Genomic DNA, 12,064 nt, shown 5'->3' with positions numbered 1-12,064 from the left:
GATACCAAGCTTCTGGCCCAGATGAACTGCCAATCCCCTGCCATCAGAATATCTTCCAGGACTTCCTTGGTGGCACAGTGGTTAAGAATCCGCCTGCCAATGCAGGAGACACGGGTTCGAGCCCTGGTCTGGGAAGATCCCACATGCCGTGGAGCAACTAAGCCCATGCGCCACAACTACTGAGCCTGCGCTCTGGAGCCCGTGAGCCACAACTACTGAGCCCACGTGCCACAACTACTGAGCCTATGTGCCACAACTACTGAGCCTATGTGCCACAACTACTGAAGCCCACGCGTCTAGAGCCCGTGCTCCACGACAAGAGAAGCCACAGCAATGAGAAGCCCGCGCACCACAAGGAAGACTAGCCCCCACTCGCCGCAACTAGAGAAAGCCTGCGTGCAGCAACGAAGACCCAACGCAGCCAAAAATAAATAAATAAATTTATTTTTTTAAAAAAAAGAACATCTTCCTTAGAGATAAAAATGGCAGACACCCCTAACATCTAAATAACAAGTAAGGCCCAACATCAGTGAGGCTGCCAGCACAGAAATAATAAAAACAGTTAGCATCCAAAAAAGGCCTCTTTCACAATGAAGTTTTAAAAAGTCTCCCTTAAACGATGAGTTAAAGGAAATACAAAACATTCCCTCAAATTCCTTTAAAAAAAAATAGTAATAATACCAAATATTGGAACCTAAAAGAGAAGTTGAAACAGTGCTCTAGAGACAACTCACTGTGTTAAAATACATACATCCAAAAAAAGAGGAAAGAATGAAAATGATGCAAACATCAGATTCACAAACAGAAAAACAGTAAAAACTAATACGGTAGCTGATTCTCTGAGGGAAAAATATACAAAAGAGATTTTTTAAATAAAATATATAAACCACTTCTTAATCTCATCAAGAAAAAAAGAATGAAACACAGAAGAACAATCAAAGAAATTAAAAGAATTATTAGAACATGCAGATCAAATTATACAAATAAATTTCAAAATCGGAATGAAATGGGTAATTTCCCAAAACTGATCCAGGAGCAGTAGGAAATGTATCTCCTAGCACCACTATTATTTAACATGGCACTGAAGATACAGTTAGACAGGAGAAAGTAGTTAAAGTTACAAAGATTGGAAAGAAGACAAAACCATTCATAACTGTAGGCAATTACAGCTGGAAAACTCAAAAGAATCTGTGCAGAAACTATCACAAACAAGGACAGCTCAGTAAAGTAGCAGGGTACGAAACATACATGATACAAAGGGAAAAGCCCAACACATTTAATGCCTGGAAATCATCTTACCAAAGAATATAAATACAAGAGCTATGGGAAGAAAATCAGAAAGCTTACTTTAAAGGACAAAAGGAGGGCTTCCCTGGTGGCGCAGTGGTTGAGAATCTGCCTGCCAATGCAGGGGACAAGGGTTCGAGCCCTGGTCTGGGAAGATCCCACATGCCGCGGAGCAACTGGGCCCGTGAGCCATAATTACTGAGCCTGCGCGTCTGGAGCCTGTGCTCCGCAACAAGAGAGGCCGCGATAGTGAGAGGCCCGCGCACCGCGATGAAGAGTGGCCCCCACGTGCCACAACTAGAGAAAGCCCTCGCACAGAAACGAAGACCCAACACAGCCATAAATAAATAAAAAATAAAGAAAAAAAAAAAAAGGACAAAAGGAGACTTATCACATAGTTAGACATACCCTTATTTTAAATTGTCAATTTCCCCTTAGATAATTTATAAATTTAATGAGATTCCAATAAACATACCACCTAGACTTTTTTTTTAAATTAGACAAACTGGTTCTAAAATTTATATAGAAAAACAAGAATGGCCAGGAGATCTCTGAATAAAGCCCCCTGGACAGACAGACTCAAGGAACGAAACCCAAAGACCAGAAACAGACCCCAGCACCTGTGGTGACAGGGATGAAGGCAGCAGCTCAGGGCAGCCCCAGAGGGGACTTGTCAATAGATGGTGTGGAAACAGTGGCCCTGGAGATGCAGAGGACGAGTTGGATCCAAAATTCTAACAGCATAAATTCCAAACGGATCAAAGAGTCAGATGTTATTCCCAAAAAAAAAAAAAAAAAGAAAGAAAATAGCACCAAAGCCTAAAACGTACTAGAAAAAAAGTGAGACACCCTTTAAAACCTTGGAGTAGTAGGGAAAGCCAACTGATAAATTCAACTACCTTAAAGGTTGTTTTTTAACTTTGCTATGGGATTTTTACCAAACAACAAACTGGAAAAAAAAAAAAACCACTGCAACTCATCTCAAAAAAACTAATTTCCTGACTATATAAAGAGCTTCAAGATATCAAAAAGACCAACGAAGCCAAAAGGATAAAAATAGTTCAGAGAAAATAAAATACAAATCTCTTAATCATACAGGAAGAAAAAATGCAAATTAAATTATGCTAAAAAACATTTTACTAATTCAATCAATAAAATCAAAGTTTGTTTTTTAACACACTCTATTGGCTGGGCTCTGGGAAACAGGCACTCTTACTTTGCTGGTAGTTCTTTAAATTGGCAGATCCCCGTATGGCAGGTAGTTTGGCACTGTCTACACAGAGTGGACCAGGTTAACCTGCACTTGTGGGAAAGGACGTACAGGTCCACCACGCAAGGTTATTCACTATGGCGCCATTACCATAAATGTTGACCTTCGGGGGACGGGCTCAGTAAGTTATAGGGCCTCCTACAGCAGAAGACTATGCAGCTGTCCAGACAGGAATAGTATCTACAATATTAAGTCCAACAGGGAAAAAGCCTGAAGAGTATGGCACCATTTGAATAGGGTGGTTGGGAAAAGAGAGGAATGTATTTGTATTTGCCAGAAGAAACTACAGAAAGACACAGAAGAATTAACAGCAGAAGTGGTTTATCTCCAGGGGAGTGAGGATGCGGACAGGAGGGGGGGATTTCGCTGGACGCCTTTTAATGCCTTTTTGAAATGTAAGTCATGTGAATGATGATTTATTTAAAAAATAACAATAGCTAAACACATGCCAAGTGCTATTTTAAGTATTTTGCACGTAGTAAGTAATAAATTTAATCCTCATGACAGTTTATATTATTCCCATTAGACAAAGAACAAAAAGCACAAAATGCTATATTTAACAGGTATGTTTAATAATGTATTTAATGACTTCTCTTACCTAAGGAGAACATACGGTGTGTGATATTTTGTCAAAGTCAGTGTAAAGCCACTAAATGCCTGTAGAATGTGCTAGGGCTACATTACGAAGAGCCTGGCTCCAGTGGAACAGGAGGGAAGGGGGGGCACCGCAGTGCTGGACCCGCGGCTCCCACACGTGGCAGTGAGCAGCCCACCGGTCGGTCCCAGAGGACCAGCTTCACTGAGCACAGCACTTCTCTCCTCCTCTCCCCCGCAGGAATAATGAGACAATGAGCAGGTTCAAGGGTCATCCAAATTGCTCAGACTGGAATAGCACAATAAAATAACTCCGGTAATAATGTTTAAAAGTAGTAGCCTTCTGCCTTGGCTCATTTGTACAAAAAAGGTCCATCAAATGCTGCATCTATAAACAACAAACTGGAGGGACCATTGCATTGACTCCAATGAAAGAGCTCCCACCAACTTTTTTGCTATAGTGATATCTGAATGCAATTTACAGTATTCTTAAGAACTGGACATTATTTTATAAAATGATCATGTGTAAAGGGGAATTAAATGCAATTCAAAACAACTACTTCAAGGCCTGTGTAAAGACAGTGCTGCCAAGCCCAAGTAAGTAATCCCACAATGGCTGGGATAACAAATGGCTGGCTTCTACGGATTATTACGACTACCAAGTCATCGATTTAAACTAGATTAGGAGCACAGGCAACAACTGCAAGGAGATACGATGGGAGATACAGTGATAATTCAGAAAGTCTACTTCAAGTGTTTCTAATTTAAGATAACTAAACCACTAATACTTCACACACACACACACACACACACAAATGACCATTTCCAAACCTAGATACACATCACGTAACAAATTATGCGCTGCAGCAAACGTAAGTAGGTAGAGCAAAAACTCAAAACAAGGCAAGATATAGCTGCTTAGGCAGGCTAATTAACATTAAGAGGTACCACTGCAAAATGAGGGAAAAAATTGTAAAAGGTGGGCACAGGAACTCTAAAAGGGCAAAGCAACATGAACCCATTTAGCACAGAGACAAAGGTGTTATGCCACAGATGGTCACACAAAACTCTAATGTGGAAAAAGCTAACCTACATTAAGTAAACTCTGCTTAGGAACCAGGAGGTATGAAATATATTTTCAAAAAACATGCCTCCTAAGTAGCTGGTACTTTCTAAACTGTACTTAATTAAGTTCCACTTACCTGGAAATTTTACTAAGAAACTTCATTCCCCAGCAATGTCAGAAAAAGAAAGTAATATCATATGTACCATACGTAAATCTCATTAAGAACATGTTATGCTTTACCTGTATTCAAACGCAGGTGTTTTTTAAAAGCAACGTATTCAGAGGACGCCCCCCCCCCAAAAAAAACCAGATTTGGCACTAAACAGACAAGAATATATATAAACACCTTTTTAGCCAATTTCTTATTCAACAAGTTATTCATCAGTATTAGCAATGTTGCTCTGGGCTATCAAGCTAGTTCACAGTAAGTTTTATTATAAAACAATTGTTCGGTTAGCATTTATGGAAAAATCACTGATCTGTATTCCAAGTTAGTGGGAGACAGCAGGGCCAGCTTAACATGTGCAAAAGACTTCAGAGCAACCCTTAAGCAACAAATTAAAAAATAACAATACTCTGATCCTAACGTATTTTTCAGTCGTAACTGCAAGATTAAATGACAAATTCTAGTGGTAATAAATGACACTTCCCAAGTTGCTTTAACACATAATTCCACAACAAAGATAGAAAATGAAAACGTACAATAACTGCACTTACGATGTAGGAAGCAGTCATATTTAAAACATCGCCTACAGAAAAGCGTATGAAACGAGTGCAAGCTCTGCTCCCTCTGAACAGACTTCGCGTTTGGTCCATCTATGTTGGGGGTACATTCGGGGGGAAGTGCACCTGGGAGCTGCTGCTCAGTGAGTTCTTTGTACCTAACATTAACCAAGAAAAATGGAAGTAAAGGTGAAACAAGAATTACATTTTCGAAAATAAAGTTTCTACAAGATTTCTGTGTATTATTTTTGATGTTTATCTTGCCTAAAACACACACAGAAGTTTAGCCTACAAAAATCTTTATTTAAATGAAGAGCCAATTAAATATTATGCATGGTATATCAAGAAACGAATTCACTGATGTGATTCACATCTGTCATGAAAAATGTTACTATATTCATTAAAATGAAACATCAGCTGCACTAAAATTTCTACAAGTGTCCCAAGAAATTTCCTCTTACACGCATTCCTGTAAATTGTGTGTGTACGTGTGCGTGTGTGCACGCGCGCGCACAAACTTATCCCATCTACCATAAATGGAGTGCAGGGTACCAGATACATACACGTATTAGTTCAAGTATCTCGCAGATGTTGGGAACACACGAAGTGGGGAGCTCACTGGCTACATTAGTTCCGTTTCTAAGGAACCAAAATGGTGCGTTATATACCACACGAGGCAAAACCATCACCAAAGAACAAATCTTACTTTTCCTTTAGCTCTTCTGCTGTGCCCTTATCTGGAAACATTGAGGAAATAGCTTCAAAAATTTTATCAGAAGGAAATTTCCGAGGTGGGCGACTTTCTTTATCTAAACGGGGAAAAGTGAAAGGAAAAAAGAATGAAAGTGAACAAGCTTGCCAGTCTTTCACTTCCTTCATGCCTAACAAAGCTGATTTTCCAGGAAATTGCCAGCTCTGTGTTTCACTTACTTCCAACATATCTCACAAGGATCTGGGAGGCTGGTGGGCCAGACAAAATTCAAACTCAAGCGTGGAAAGCTGCAAGTGCGCCAGGAGGCAGAGAACCAAGGCTGTGGTCCCGGCTCAGCCCCTAACTGACGCCACGGCCCTGTCTGGCCACTGACCCACCTTGGCTGGCTCCTCATCTGTAAAATGAGGAGCCAGGTGATCACTAAGACGCTTGTTATAAAAACTGTACGCTTCTTTGAAACTGCAATTTTTCCCCATATTCTTCTATGCTGTCTTAATAACGAGCTTTGTCCGGTCTTCACCAACTGCCAAGCTCTAAGTTGGGACCCTCTAATTTTCTGGCAAACCGTAATTAGCGTAGCGGTTAAGACATATGCTCTGGGGTCAGTTAGAGCTGGTTCCGAACACAGCATTTTCTGGGTTCTGTTTCCTCCCAATACTGTGATCTTAAGTTACTTCACCTCACTAAACCCATCTCCTCAACTATGAGGTGGATCTGATGATAAAAGCCACCTCGTGGAACATTATGAGAATTAAATGTCTATAGGCATATAAAGTGATATAAAGTGACGAGCACACAACTTGTTCATAGTCAATGATCAGTATGCTATATATATGTTATATAATGATTCTGAGGACTGCCCAGGGAAACCCAAAAAAAAAACACGTTCTTTTGCTAGCCAAGGGAAATAAAGACAAGTGCAGGATTAAATGTTATAAATAATATTCTAATTTTGATTATACTACCACTGATATGATATTTAACAAAAGAAAAAAGAAGGAAGGAAGATTTACCTGTACTCTGTTGTTTTTGAAAAATGCTGTAATGGCTACACGCAAATGTAACAGACGTACCTTCTCGGTTCTCCTCTAAATCTTTCTGTTTTTCTTCTCTTTCATCAGGATCATCTCCATCATCATCATCATCATCGTCATTGTATTGACCAAGAGCATTCACCAACTCCACAAAAATTTCATCATTTATAAACCCACATTCTGAAATTCATCAAATCAAATATCAGAAATACACAAAAGTTCACGTATGCTTTCTGTAATTTGTAAGAAACAGCTGGAGCCTATCCATCAGTACCATAACAGTATTATTAAAATGCGGTGAGGAAAGATCATTTTCAGGACTGGCCTGGGGCAAAGTCGGAAGTAGTACTTATCCTCAACACCTGTCATCTTCACACGTTTCCAGTGCCTGCTACGGTAGCCTAATTCTCTAGAGACTAACCACGGCCTTCGCCTCCTTCCAAACAATGCATCTGCCAGACCCTGCTGTCCACTCGTGACGGGAACATATGAGGATGTTACACGTTACCCTCCTGCCAGGAACTTTAACAGGGTCTCCTGTTAAATCACCGAAGCTGTGATTCTAATGACAGGATTTCAGGTCCTGTGGTTGCCTAGTGGGGAAGGTATTTTTTGAACATAGGGCCTTTTGGAGCCCATGTGACATAAGCAGAAGCCCTATTCCTAACTGATTTTATTGCTAAAGAATCTTAAAATCTACATACACTCAAACAATTCTATTTAATTTACATGTTATTGACATCACAGTTTGTTATGACCAACTATGCATAATTTTCAACTGGTAAGCATGATCCTTCAATTTAAAAATAGTTAGGGTGCTAACACATATATGGAATCTTAAAAAAAAAAAAATGGTCATGAAGAACTTAGGGGCAAGACGGGAATAAAGACACAGACCTACTAGAGAATGGACTTGAGGACACAGGGAGGGGGAAGGGTGAGCTGGGACAAAGTGAGAGAGTGGTAGTGTATATATGGACATATAAGCACTACCAAATGTAAAATAGATAGCTAGTGGGAAGCAGCTGCATAGCACAGGGAGATCAGCTCGGTGCTTTGTGACCACCTAGAGGGGTGGGATAGGGAGGGTGGGAGGGAGACGCAAGAGGGAGGAGATATGGGGATATATGTATATGTATAACTGATTCACTTCGTTATACAGCAGAAACTAACACACCATTGTAAAGCAATTATACTCCAACAAAGATGTTAAAAAAAAATAAAATAAAATAAAAATAGTTAGGGAAAACACTGAAAATTTTAGGCTTGTGAGCCCAGGCCAGTCCAGCAATGTTAATATAAAAAAAAATCTCTTTCATACCTATGTTTTAAAAAACTAATAAAATATCAATTCTCTGGCCGCTTTTCTAAGAGAATAAACACATGACTCACCTCTATCCCCGTGTACTTTTCCATCATAATTTTTTATTAGTTCTTCAATGAAAGTCCCGTCCTGGTCTAAAACTTCATCCCCCATGTAAGGAATGTTATGTAAAACAGTTTCATCTTCCACCTAAAAGTAAAAAATATTTAAAAAGCAGGCTTATCCTAAGTATCAAAATTTTTTAAGGCTTATCCTAAGTATCAAATTTTTTTAAGAGTAAATGTAATATAACTGAAATACAACAATATTTTTTCATAAGTAGATGTCTGTACCCAGTTCTCCAGATCTAAAATAATAGACATCAAATTCTAAAAGCCACAAAGTAAAAAACCCTTCTCATCAATAAGCATATCTGAGAAAACAAACTGTTTACAGGGAAATAATTTAAGAAAAAATACTGTATTACCTAATCTAATATGTCATCAATCATTAAAACTTACCATTATTTTATGTACCTCTCTAAGAAAGGAAAAAATGCTGCAAATTACGACTCATCATCAATTTTAAGACATGCCTATTTCAGACATTTCAAAGTTTTCTTAGGATCGATGAAATATGGTTTATCAAAACCAGCGAGGGCTTCCCTGGTGGTGCAGTGGTTAAGAATCCACCTGTGAATGCAGGGGCCACACGTTCGAGCCCTGGTCCAGGAAGATCCCACATGCCACGGAGCAATTTAGCCCGTGCACTACAACTACTGAGCCTGTGCCCTAGAGCCCATGCGCCACAACTACTGAGCCTGCGTACTGCAACTACTGAAGCCTGCGCGCCTAGAGCCCGTGCTCCGCAACAAGAGAAGCCACTGCGATGAGAAGCCCGCGAACTGCAACGAAGAGTAGTCCCCGCTCGCCGCAACTAGAGAAAGCCCGCGCGCAGCAATGAAGACCCAACGCAAAGACAAGATAAATAAATAAATTTATTAAAAAAAGGATATTACACAAAAAAAGAACCCATAAATAACCATACCCCAAAAAAAGGAAAAGGAAATAAAAACTAATGTAAGTAAGGATTTCCAAACTTCACTTGATGATCTAATTATTAAGAGACATTCAACATAATAAAATTGTAGACATATAAAATATCAATGGTTCATTAAAGTTTATGCCAAAAGGATTTACTCTTATTCATAAAATAGAATTGTTACTCTACATGACAACATAGTTCACTATTAAGATGAACAAGACGCATATCAAAATTGACAGTGCTAATAAAGATGACAGATGAGTTTACATCACCTCATCAACTCATATATTATATTGGAAGACAACAGGGAAGAAAGAGGGTGCTAACTTAGCAGCAAAGAGCCAATCAAAGAAAAGTTCAGAGAGAACAGAGTACTTAAGAAACAAGGGAGGGCTTCCCTTGTGGTGCAGTGGTTAAGAATCCACCTGCCAGTGCAGGGGACATGGGTTCAAGCCCTGGTCCGGGAAGATCCCACATGCCGCGGAGCAACTAAGCCCGTGCACCACAACTTCAAGCCTGCGCTCTAGAGCCCACGAGCCACAACTACTGAAGCCCGCGCACCTAGAGCCCATGCTCCACAACAAGAGAAGCCACCGCAATGAGAAGCCCGCGCACCGAAGAGTAGCCTCCACTCACCGCAACTAGAGAAAGCCTGCGTGCAGCAATGAAGACCCAACGCAGCCAAAAATAAAATAAATAAATAAATAAATCTATTTTTTAAAAAAAAGAAACAAGGGAAAGGAAGCTGACATTCATGGGGGAAGAGAATTTTCAATAAAAAATTTAAAAGATAGTAATTATAAAGACATGAAGTTTCTGAAGTCCATATCTAAATATGGAGACTAATCTAAAACAAGGATAGGTCTAAGTCTTAAGGGGCCTTTGAACAAGGTATTGGTTAAAAATAGTATTTCAGAAAGATAATTCTGATAAACAGAATGGACTGGCTAAGACTGACGGGAGGACATGGCAACTATGTCAAGTGTGAGGTGCCTACCGCTTCTCAGCCTTTTGGCTAAGATGAAATGTTAAGTGTGAGGTGCCTTAGGCTGGCCCATGATCGACAGGGAGGAATACGCCGGCGAAAGGCCGTGACACACACACGGTAGGAGCAGGCAGGAAACAGGAAAAAAAGGGAAATTTTTCAAATTATTCCTACATAACAAATTTAGGATAACTGCAGAGTTCTTAAAGATAATGGTACCTTAGACAAACAAGGAAAAGGGAAACTGGGAGAAAAAGTGCATATGGGGTATAAAATGAAAATTTAGATGTTAATGTATTTATTGCTGTATTCAGGGTCAAGCTTATATACAACTAATGGGTCTAGCTGCCATCACACCTCACCTGCACTAATCCCATTTAAACTGGGAGAGTTAATTATCTTGGACACAAGCCAAAATTAAATGACAATTGGCTATTTTGTCTTCCCAATTATAACCAGATAACCTTTGCACCTCAAAATATATCCTAGCCATAATAAAGACAGCTTGCCTGACCTAGCTTTCATCACCAGCAAAACCCATGGATGATTCATAATATTTATTGACACCTTTGGAGGGGGAGATAAATTAGGAGTTTGGGGTTAACATATACACATTACTATATATAAAATAAACAACAAGGACCTAGTGTATAGCACAAGGAACTATAGTCAATATCTTGTAATAACCTATAATGGAAAAGAATCTGAAACAATCACTTTGCTGTACGCCTGAAACTAACACAACAGTATAAACTGACTATACTTCAATTTTTTAAAATGGTTTAAAAAACAGAAGTAAAATTTATTGACAACTTTAAACACTATATGCTTTCAGAATTTCAGTCTGTGAAAATATGAACCCTCCCAGAAGCTCCTGTAACATGATTCTCAAACAATGTTTTTGAATAAAGCCTTAAATGCACAAAAATACACAATGGCAGAAGAGAATCTGAAGTTTGCCTTTAAGCCTCCACTGCAAAATTTTTAACAGCAAAGTTACTGAAGACATTAGAAACATCTATTTATTTAAAAATCTAGCAGGTAATTCTCTAAAGTAGGCTCACCAAGGACTTCCATCAACACTGTAATAGCCCTATTATTTTATATACCAACTAAGTAATAAAACTATGTATTTTTAATTTAACAACACAAGTCAAGAATGCATACTCAAATTTCTCTTTTGTTCCATCCTTCTTCATCCTACTTCTATAAAGAATTAAATACTAGCATTTCATTACAAAAGCTATTGTGCCAGTGTTACCTGTGGAAAAATGCTTAACCTTGCCCTGAGAATATTTCATAGTGTACATTATCATTTAATAACATGCTGCCTAAAATTGTTTTAAATAATACGTTCTCAATTAACAAAACCTCAAAGTCAGACTGAGATTGCAGGATACTGACTAACATCTTCAAGGATAAAAACTATACGCTTCATCTTTTAAATATATTTTTAATCCCAGGTATGGCTTTTGCTTCATACTTTTCCTTTGGAGAATGTTTTAACTAGAAAGGACTAAGAAAAGAGCAACATCAACACTGAAAAGGCTTAAAAATACATATATTAATTGGTTTAAAAAATTACTCTAAGTGCTCCCATTTCGATAGCTATTTTTACTTATACTATCTTAACTCACCTTGACAAGAAAATTATCTATGCTTTTGTATTTAAAAAGAAGTGATTACCAAATAAGAAGACACGTTATTTACATACCATGAAATTCTGCTGTAGAGGAGACCAAGAATACATTATGGGTACTGAAGCAACTGCATTCAGAGTCTTTAACGGGATGACTTGTGTTGGAAAATCCAAGTCACTGGTCACCGAACACTAGAACAGAAAAAATAAAATTGACTTGTAAGAATAAAAGGACAACCTGAAGCTGTAGGCATCATATTATAAAGAGATGTTGCCTACTTACAGCATTTTGAAAAAGAAATTTCTTTACTGAGATGGTATGTTCATAAAAACCAAAAAGGATTCTCTCCTCTCTTTTACTTAGTGATAGAAAAAGCTTCAGATTTTGCAAATTTTCAAAACCTTCC

At 38.7% G+C, this 12,064-nt stretch overlaps 1 protein-coding gene across 11 annotated transcripts in view; it reads right to left on the bottom strand.

Moving 5' to 3' along the window:
- EZH2 (enhancer of zeste 2 polycomb repressive complex 2 subunit) overlaps positions 1-12,064 on the bottom strand; it is a 63,056-nt gene that overhangs the window by 14,450 nt on the left and 36,542 nt on the right. For 7 of the 11 annotated variants that reach the window (XM_036863433.1, XM_036863429.1, XM_036863428.1 and 4 more), the window contains 5 exons: positions 11,733-11,849; positions 8,079-8,199; positions 6,726-6,866; positions 5,647-5,749; positions 4,920-5,098 (listed from right to left, as the gene is read on the bottom strand). In XM_036863433.1, coding sequence (XP_036719328.1) covers positions 4,920-5,098; positions 5,647-5,749; positions 6,726-6,866; positions 8,079-8,199; positions 11,733-11,849 — 661 coding nt within the window. The remainder of the gene's footprint in view (positions 1-4,919; positions 5,099-5,646; positions 5,750-6,725; positions 6,867-8,078; positions 8,200-11,732; positions 11,850-12,064) is intronic. The other 4 variants (XM_036863434.1, XM_036863438.1, XM_036863431.1 and 1 more) reach the window with 1 other exon arrangement.

This window comes from Balaenoptera musculus, chromosome 9 (genome assembly GCF_009873245.2).
Source record: "Balaenoptera musculus isolate JJ_BM4_2016_0621 chromosome 9, mBalMus1.pri.v3, whole genome shotgun sequence".
In the NCBI taxonomy this organism is placed as follows: domain Eukaryota; kingdom Metazoa; phylum Chordata; class Mammalia; order Artiodactyla; family Balaenopteridae; genus Balaenoptera; species Balaenoptera musculus.
Note: the sequence above shows the minus strand (reverse complement) of the source record. Positions and strands in the feature narration are given on the sequence as shown.